General features: G+C 36.6%; 1 protein-coding gene across 2 annotated transcripts; it reads right to left on the bottom strand.

Moving 5' to 3' along the window:
• Positions 1–883: 883 nt before the first annotated feature.
• On the bottom strand, positions 884–8295 carry LOC113358401 (WD repeat-containing protein 91-like). Of its 2 annotated transcripts, XM_026601960.1 has the most exons (17): positions 8044–8295; positions 6979–7296; positions 6407–6798; positions 6168–6290; positions 5419–5560; positions 5051–5328; positions 4541–4599; positions 4346–4440; positions 3658–3760; positions 3472–3566; positions 3329–3391; positions 3115–3190; positions 2903–3011; positions 2615–2727; positions 2190–2248; positions 1454–1562; positions 884–1211 (listed from the first exon to the last, which is right to left on the bottom strand). In XM_026601960.1, the coding sequence occupies exons 3-17, from the start codon at positions 6795–6797 to the stop codon at positions 1077–1079; spliced, it is 1950 nt and encodes a 649-aa protein (XP_026457745.1). In that variant the 5' UTR covers position 6798; positions 6979–7296; positions 8044–8295; the 3' UTR covers positions 884–1076. The 2 variants fall into 2 exon arrangements, with proteins under 2 accessions (XP_026457745.1, XP_026457744.1); XM_026601959.1 differs by lacking the exon at positions 6979–7296.
• Between the last annotated feature and the right edge of the window lie 1232 nt (positions 8296–9527).

Below are 9527 nucleotides of genomic sequence, written 5' to 3'. Positions count from 1 at the left end.
TGTTGTTCGTGGCGATGCAAAATGGTAATAGGCGAAAAAAAAAAAGGAGGTGTTGGTGGATAAGGAGGAGGAAGAAAATGATGAGTGTTGGTATCGGACCTGGAAGTGGTAGTGCTTTGGTGGTGGTGCGGCGGTAGGAAGTGGTGGTAGTCTTAAGGGAAGGAGGCAAAAAAAAAATGAAATCACGAGAAGAAGAAAGATTTATAAACATATATACAGTAAAGGGAAGGTTTGAAAATACATAAAGTAATAAAAACTAAATTTAACAATTTTAAATGGGAATGAGGTTTTTGTTTCATTTTTCCTGGATACGATTTTCATTTAGCCCAAACAATATGGTTGGTGTTTGTGTAACTCAAAGAATATCACCTTGATTTTTTATATCTTAATATATAAGAATTAGGAAAAACTTCGGAAATATGTTTCAACAACCCTTCAGCTCGGTCAGTCATAAAACTGATACGACGGTCGTCCACAACTTTCTTTGAATTGTCAAAAAACCAGCGCCAGCTTTAATTATTTTCAAATTGCAGAATGGTGGATCGGGATATATTTGAAAAGTCTTCAGTTACCCGCAAGTGTGCTTGATTAGAGAGTAAAAGATCGGGTCCAAAAACATCTTTTTGGACCAGCGATTAAACTGTTTTGATGGTAGATTAACCGTTAAACGGGTATTCCTAACTGGATTAACCAGTAATTCCTAGTAACCAAAATGCCTGAAATTCTCTTAACAAATCCCAAACCAAACCCAAGTGGTCAGACATTGTGGTTATGGGAAAAAACTGGAAAAATCATATGTTGGTTGACCGGAAAGGCAGGTTTATGAGGTATGATTACCATTTCAGTTTGAATTGCATAAATTTGACAAATGTAACTCAATACATACAACAAATTGGTTATATCATCAATAAAAATGTTGTTTTTAATTGATATTTCAGATATGATACAGAAACTCGTTCTCCTTTCCATATGATTACATCAATAAGTTGGCATTAACATCGCCCTCCAAGATTATAACCTCAAATGGATTTGGATTTTAACCTGAAAACATAATATAAATGAATCCAGGGAAGTTTTTAAAGTATCGACGTGACTCGAACTGAATGATCAGCTGAACCAGTCAAGTAAATGGGTAAGGTTGGATGCCAGTCTACAGTTGTTACAGCTGCAGTATGGGGAAGCGTTCTAAAACCGCTCATGTGACCTTGAACCTGCAAAAGGAAGTGCGCAGGATTTTTGCTTTAAGATAAAAGATGAATCTTGGAGTTTAGAAAACAAATTGTTTGTCACCACTCTTTGTAAATGAAAACACAAACTCGAATGTGATGTTATCAAGAAACGGGGAAATTAAATGAACTCTTTTCATCTATGGAAACATACTAATCGAGCTTGTAATATTTAATACCATCAAATATGATGAAACAAACCACAAAGATAATGCAAAGAAGGTGACCTGGTATATGGGTGATCTGACCGAATCAGAAGTTACTATCAGTCTCCTACCATGAGCATCCAATGCTGTTTCATGCCTACAGATCTTCGTGCTCTCCTGATTGAAGAACCTATGAAGTATAGGAATAAGAAAAGGATAGTACTAAGTCATTCTCTGCTAGTATGGATGAAAGTCACATAAAATCAGAATGTAATCATGTTATCATTCTGAATTTGGAAAGCATAAAACAGTACTTTGACCTTTCAGCAACACTGACGTAAAGAAAAAAGAAATGCAATTTAGCAAAACAAAATCTAGAACATACAGATGACCGAGGGATGCACTCGCGAAACACTGAACTTATGGGTAAAGGGAAACTGATTTTGTTGGAACTAGGCAACATGAAGATTGTCCGTCTTATTAAGGTTAGAGAGAAAGCAAAAACGGATGAGATCGAAGGAAGACGGTGTCGGAAGATCAGTACTTGGAGAAAAGACTTGTTTTAACACTTCTAATGGGATTCTACATTTTCAACAACATCCAAGGAGGAGAAATAACTACCCAGTGTTCATTTCGAATTACATTTACCTTAATGACCAAAAGCAGCGTTCACAAGTATGTGACTTGGTTACAATATTTAAAGCTTAAATATATTGTAATAAGCAATAACAATTAGAAACTGTCGAGTAAAATATAAATTTCTGCAAAGACTAATAGGAAAGCTCAACGTATGAGGTTGAGGTCAATTTGCACATACCTGCTATTGTCTCTCGACCAAAGAATCTGTCCATGATTCTGTAGGCTCCATTCAAATATCTGGACAAACACAAATCAGTAATATTATCAAGTTTCGCCATTATTCATAGAAAAATGAATAAGTGTACAAGCTTCAAATCTCTCAAAGACAGGCTTAAGAGAATATGTGAAATTGAAGCTTGAAAGGTGATTAGACTTTCTTTTTCTTTTCTTTTTTTATTTAAAACTTCTTGTATAAGAAGAGGTCTGCCACCTACAAGCCCAGGTAGCCACGTAAAAATAGAAAGAAAAATCTCCCCCACCCTGATGCAACCTTTGTGCGACCACCAAGTATCTGACCAACTCAACTGTTGGACACCTACGTGGTGATTAGTACCATATTACTCTCTTGCCCAACTTCAAAGTTACAGCCGGGAAGATACTTGCCTTTCCATCAGAACCTAGGCTGAAGATGCTTGTTTCATCAGGTCCGAACAGAACAGAGCTTATGGCAGTGTCATGGGCAGGCCAGCCTGTAATTTGAAGACCCGCAGCCATATCTACAGCAAGTTAAGTATAAGTTCATGTGCCTTAATCCGTAAACAACAAAACTAGCAAATTTCCAATTATACTGATCCGACCAATTTAAAAACAAACAAACCATGCGACTGCATAGCAGGATTAAATTAAATTTATTCCCAGATACACAAAAGTAAGATAAACAGTCAAGGATACCAAACATGTGAATCATTCCATCAGTTGCAGAAGCAGCTAAAATTTTCCCATTGTGATTGAAACAAAGAGACGTAATTGCTGGTGGATCTTCGCCGAGAGGAAGGACTGACTTCAAGAATAGCAGAACTTCATTAAAAAATTGTAACACCAGCTCAAAAATATAACCAATTCGAAAGTGAAAATATGGTATTCATAGAGAACTGAAAATATACCATTGCCTTCCACGTCTTCATGTTCCAAACAGTAAGTGAAGCAAACCCCATCCTGTCAAGATTACTCGAGCCGTGCCTACAAGAATATGCACATCCTAAACAATTTAGGCATGGATATGAACCATGTAGAGAGAAATGAATGCTAAAATTAAACAATCGAAATCAAACTACTTAATTCTTTTGAAAAGGAGAAGTAACATGCCCAGGCGAGTACCCTCTAGATGCGGCTGCAGAAACAAAAATTGGTTCCACAGGGCTGCATTTCAAATCCAAGACACTGCAGAGAGGAACTACGTAAGATATGTGACGAAACAAAATACATGATCAAAAAGAAGATATCCTTTTTTTGGTGAGGACCTAGGAAATGATGCTGACGTGCTGAGATCGCAGACAACTCTCTTTGCATCAACATTCCAGGCTTTAATCCCCCCATCAGCTGTACCTATGAGAAGCTATTGTCAAGAAGAATGAGGAAACTGGAAAACGAGACGAAAGGCAAAAACCTATAAAGCCTAGCTCTCTCAGACAATATGTTCTGCTTACCAGGCGATCAGATTTGCACTCCCAGTCAAGTGACATGATCTCAGAACCGCAATATATAGTTGCATTTCGAGTTGTTGGGGATGACGAGTCATATGTCCATATCCTTCATTCCGAAACAAATAGCATATATAATTCCAAATTAGAGGCACAAACAGCATATAAGAGCAAGTACAACATTTGGAGAAGTTTATGATGCGAGAAGTTTAATTCAGTACAAGCCATAACCTTGATTTTTATGTTTTATATATATATATATATACTGTCAGCTCACTAAATTTTCACCAGATTCATTTTCTTTAAGTTGTTGGAAGTTGGAACTATAATAGGCAGTAGTGACTAAATTTATCAACTATTCCACATAAACCTATGAATTACATGGTCCTGATTCGGGGTAAGAGTTTGACAGGGACAGGGTTCCGTCCGCACCCTCCCCAGGTGCATGAGCCTGTAACCTTGAGATTCATGTGATAACATCACATGACGGCATATATTCTGAGGAGCGGACGAAGCCTATCCATATCAAAGTCCTGCCCACCGTTTGGGTTATTAATTGACTGTAAATACAATAGCAGGTGCCTAAAAGAGGGAACATGGAACATATGTATTATATATGTATATATAATGTGGACTCACAGCAGTGTTTTATTTAACTCTGTAATTAAACAATTTAAATTAACATAAAACTTACCTGACTGTTCCATCCACTGAAGCACTTGCAATATTGTTTCCAGATGCAGAAAAGCGGCACCTGCTGATTGGACTGGTGTGCCCTAAGAATGTTTCCTGAAAGTCACAAAGATCAGGAAATGATTTGAACTCGCAAACATTTAACCTGGAGTAGAGTTCAGGATATGCAAAGCAATACGAGATATCATCGAATTACCTGAAATTCTGCTTTTACTTCTGGAAAGTCTTCCTGTCTCTGCATTTCCGCGCCATTCTCTGTTACATTTAGAAGAGCATCAGGTAATAAGACATAATGGCACAGATCACAGACATATTTTGCCCCCCTAATCCCCTACACTTGATTATAGGAAAGCTTCATCCAGACTGATAACTCCTGTATGAGCCTGATTTTAATTTTTATATTTCTCATCCATTTAGCTTCAGAACTCCAGAATACTCAATATTATATTTTATGGCACCAACACACACTCGGTTTCTGATATGAGATTTGCATCATGAATCTTCTCCTCTTTCCAGTTTAATAGGGAAGATGTTAGATAACTTCCTCACTTTGAAAGATAGACTTAATCAATTGCTAATTAATTTACCAGTTAACTGCACATTGGAACTCCTGATACCTCATAAGAAGTATATTTTCACAACAAAGCTCAAACAGAAGAAGACAGTAAATGAACTGCCAAAACAGAATCACCAATTTTACACCCACCATCTCGAGTAGGAAGCTCATGCAAACAGCTTGAATCAATTTCTGATCCCGATTGGGTCAAATTCTCTGATCTCTTTGCACGTTCAGCAGAATCCAGATCTTGAAACTCTGGTTCCTTTTTATCATCCCGAGAGGATGTAGAACGTGATGTACTTGACTCACTCATGACCCTTGACGATAAATAATTACTTTGTGTGGCACATTCTCCCGCAGCCCCTGATTCACTGTATGTGGGATTGTTCTTCTGAAGCATGTTTACTTCTGCTGTAGATGAATTACTGAATCAAAAAGCAACAGTAACTTTAATCATAATATACACCAAACTCAGAATTAAGCTACTTACATATGAATCCAAGAAAGATGATTACCTCTTTAACTGGTATATTCGAGCTTCCTTTTCTTCCAATAAAGCTTGGAGTTGCGATAACTTGAGATTTAACTGCTTATTGTCTCTCTTGAGATGTTTAACTGTATTATTGTCAGCACTGATCTTTAACAGACCAGGAATACGTGTGACGGTTAAGGGATCGCATTGGAATAAACAAAAACTGTGAATTTTTCTTATCAACTTAGCCCGCAAGAGTTAAGTGAAGTATTCATTTTATTATTCACTCACCCAGATATATTCCATCATATGTACCAAAATAAAATACAATTCCTTGCAGAAATTTCCTTTATCTAAGTCATCTTAAAGAGTTGCAGATTTAAACACGATAATATCAATCGCGATAAAAATTCAGTTAGTTGCTGAGAAACAACACACATTTCATACTTTGGAAGCAGTTTGAATCACAAAATTAACGGAAGGAGCATAGTTCTACAAAATGAAGTTCAAACACAGCCTCAGTTTGAGAGTTGATATGAAGGTACATGCCTGGACTACTGTTAGCTGAAACACAGAAGTGAAAAAGTGTTTTTGTTTGCCAACCCAGTATCTGAATAGAGCATAGATGATGAGAGGACATAATGCTTCCTAGGGGATTTTCCACATATAAAATGCAGAAAATATAGTTTACTGCTCTAAACTGAATTCAGAGAATGAGAACCATCTAATTACACGCTTATAGATGTAAGATCAATATTATGTACATAAGGTTAACACCTTATAGAAGGATATGAGTATCATTGAATATCTCACTCAGAAAATTCCTCAATGAGAGTTGCAAAGCGTCAAACCACTCTTTCGAGAAGTAAATGCGAAACTGAGGTTCCAAACTTGGATTCTTCAGATATGGAATAGCTGCACAGAAAGTATAAACTAAGAAATGAAAAGATTAACAAGGAAAAAAGAAGAAGAGAGTGCACGACTACGGTGGAGAGAGACGTAGATAAATAGAGAGAGAGAGAGGCACTGACCAAACCATGGACCCCAATCCTGGCTTCTTTGCAGCAAATCGTTACCATATGCTCCAAAAAAGTCTATAACTTTGTCCCTTTTCCCTGATTTAATAGCATGAACAACGTAATATCGTAGAACTGAAGCCTCCAACTTTGAAAGCGTGGATACAAGTACCGTCTCGGTGGAAGTAGAAAAGCACTGCTTGAAAAAACTTAATAGACAAACTAATTTTTCAATCTGGAATTTGGGTACATACACAGAAAATATTAATTCCAATATCTTATCAACCTGAAACCCTTTAGCAATATCAGTGGATAACTCTGTTTCGAAAGTTTGAAGAGTATTTGTAAACCCTCTGAAAACCAAAAACTGCCTTATGAGTTCCTCTGCATATTGCATGTTCTCCATCCTGTGGAACGAGTCACGGGAAAAGGAAGCCTAATTCAGGCATTGAGTAATAATTACAAAACTATGCAGTTTCAAATTGCCATTTATTTGCCAAGAGTGAGAGAGAGAGAGGGAGAGATATCCAAAATGCTATGTTTTTTAGATATATGCACCAGTCTAGAAGAAAAATATTGCACAAGACCTCGGATTGGCTGAGAATGAATGCAGGACTTGAAGGGCATTTTCTTCTGTCAAGTGGCAACTGCAGGATGGAAGGAACTTTCATTTACCTGTACACCGACTATTTCCCTCGGCCAGACTCCCTAAAACCCACTAATTTAAAACACCAGCTATATGTTTATATTTTGAAAGGTTCAGATTGCATGTGGTTTCTCAAAGATTCAAAGACTATAACTTTGTGACTGCCTTAATCTTATTACATATCATGACATCCTAAATTCTAAAGCTCGCAACCATCAATAGTTTGTTTGACAATTCCTTCTTGAAGATCAACATAACACTGCAGACGGGATAAAAAAGAGTTATAATTTGTCTAAGGCTCTGCACATTGACTTCTTGAGTTGAAGAGACCCTAACAGATAAGTCTCATGTGGTAGACCCAATCTTAAACTCATGCACCATCAAACTTCCTACATGCGATGAGCTAATATCAGTGGGCTTTAGGTATTTAGTACTAACGAAACAATGTGCAAGAAGAAGGTGAATATTTATATGGTCTTTAACAGTCCACTCGAAGACCTTGCTTGTAAGTTCATGCAGATATGTCTAATAATATTGATAATCCACTTATTAAAAAAAGGTTATGGGAATTTATAGTTCATGGTACTAAACTTTTAATCGAAATCAGAAAGCAAAAGCTGATTTGCATTGTGAAACATTTCTACGTAGTTGATAACAAACGGGATATCTCTAAATGCAAAGAGGCCATCAGCATCTTATTTTGCAAGATACTGTGCCAGACATGTAAAAAAACATCAAATTATGCAACTTCTTGCTCCGTATAATTCAATTCCACATTCAGAAAACAAATAACACTGGGAATTTGAGCAGAAAATAATGCTTAGTTGGTAAAGCAAGCTGAAATTGTAAGACCTAACCCGGACATATGAAGCCCACAAAAACCAAGTCAAGACGCAACAATATCAAACAGATCTAGGGTTTACCTAATAACATTCTTGATTCTTTTGATTTATCCAACTAACATAATAATGAAAGAGAAGACATTAAGGAGTGAGACATTTAGTACCTTTTAGTGTTAGAGAAGTAGATATGTACTGTACATAGGCTGATCGTCAATACTAAAACCTCTTTCTAGAATCTGAAATTACGGAAAATCTGTGCTAACATAGGTATGTGAGAGACGTCTTTCGGGATTGAATAATCGGTTGCGTCCGGCGTGGAGTAATCTGTTAGTGAAAGAACCGGAAATGCACTCTTTCAATTATTCGTAGGTTGTGTGAAATTAGGGGTTGCGTGGAGTAATCGGTTAGTGAAAACAACTCGACTCGTTTATTAACAACTCGCCTCTGAACCAATGTAGCCAATAACGGCCATATCCGCTGTCACCGATATTACCGGTATCGGCACTTGAGCGGTACGAAAACCACTATATATGGAATATTCCCGACAATATCAGCCGATTATACCTCGATGAGTCAACCGAAATTTCCGATATGAGGATATTTTAGGCATTTTAAGCGAAGAATGAGGATAATTTAGATCTTTCAGGGAAAAGGAATGGATAAATCCCTAAATCTAAGTTGAATTTTAGTTCTTCAGCTGAAAAAACTCATCTCAAAAAAGTGGATTTTAGAATCAACAAATTAAATTCTTCTTCTCAATGTGGGAATGGAGATCGTTATTCTAGATTGACCATGATTGATTACTGATCGTTCTTCTCAATGGAGTTATTCTCGTCAATCTTTATCTGAAAGGAAGGAATTTTAGGTTTGATTATTAATCTTCTTCTCAATTTCAGAGATTCTTCGATAACATAAGGTTGGGTTTTTGATAATTACTCTCTTCTTTTGCTTTGATTTGATTTATTTGTGTCATTATTCGATTACTCTCTTCTTTCTGAATTTGTATGCTGAGAAGATTGTTGTTGCTTAATTAGAGATTTTAGAAAGAATAATGGGTTTTCTAATCTTGCTAACTGTGTTTTCTTTAGATGTTAATATGAAGAATTACATGGATGTATCTTTTATTTGTGCGCTTTTTGTTGGTTTTAATAATTAGGTCTGATTCACTTGTTTTTAGATGGGAATACGGGAGAAGCTAGAATTCATGATGTTCTTCATGTTCTTATCTAAATTCGAAGCAACCATGGAGCGGAGGTTTATGGAAGAAGAACAAGAACAAGAAAAAATAAAGAGGTAAATTCTTTGTAATATGTCTTGTTGTTTCTAAGTCGTTTAGCGCTAGTGGGTTATATAACTAGTTGATTATATGACGTGTGTCGATGTAATAACTTGTTATGATAATGAAAGATTCTCGAGGTGGTTTTGACCGTGTATGTAACTTTTGTGTCGTGTATGATATCTATTACCGCACACGTTATATCCATGCTAGTATTATCGACCATGTAAGTAAAGGATTCGAGCTAAGTTATCTAAATTCAGATGTTTCATAGAATTTACTTCTACGGGAACATGCTGGTTCGAGATTAATGTAACCTCGGTTTCCCGACAAGTGGTGCGATGAGCTTGGATAAAGATAGCAGTGATTCAG

Source organism: Papaver somniferum, chromosome 3 (genome assembly GCF_003573695.1).
Source record: "Papaver somniferum cultivar HN1 chromosome 3, ASM357369v1, whole genome shotgun sequence".
In the NCBI taxonomy this organism is placed as follows: domain Eukaryota; kingdom Viridiplantae; phylum Streptophyta; class Magnoliopsida; order Ranunculales; family Papaveraceae; genus Papaver; species Papaver somniferum.
Note: the sequence above shows the minus strand (reverse complement) of the source record. Positions and strands in the feature narration are given on the sequence as shown.

What these genes read in the sequence shown, in the direction of transcription:
- LOC113358401 (XM_026601960.1), bottom strand. Translation starts at nt 6,797, where the DNA reads ATGGAGAACATGCAATATGCAGAGGAACTCATAAGGCAGTTTTTGGTT. An exon ending in TCAGTGGATGGAACAGTCAG is followed by an intron (nt 3,761 to 4,345) that starts GTAAGTTTTATG and finishes TTCGGAATGAAG; the next exon opens with GATATGGACATATGACTCGT. An exon ending in TCTGCAGCCGCATCTAGAGG is followed by an intron (nt 3,191 to 3,328) that starts GTACTCGCCTGG and finishes ATATTCTTGTAG; the next exon opens with GCACGGCTCGAGTAATCTTG.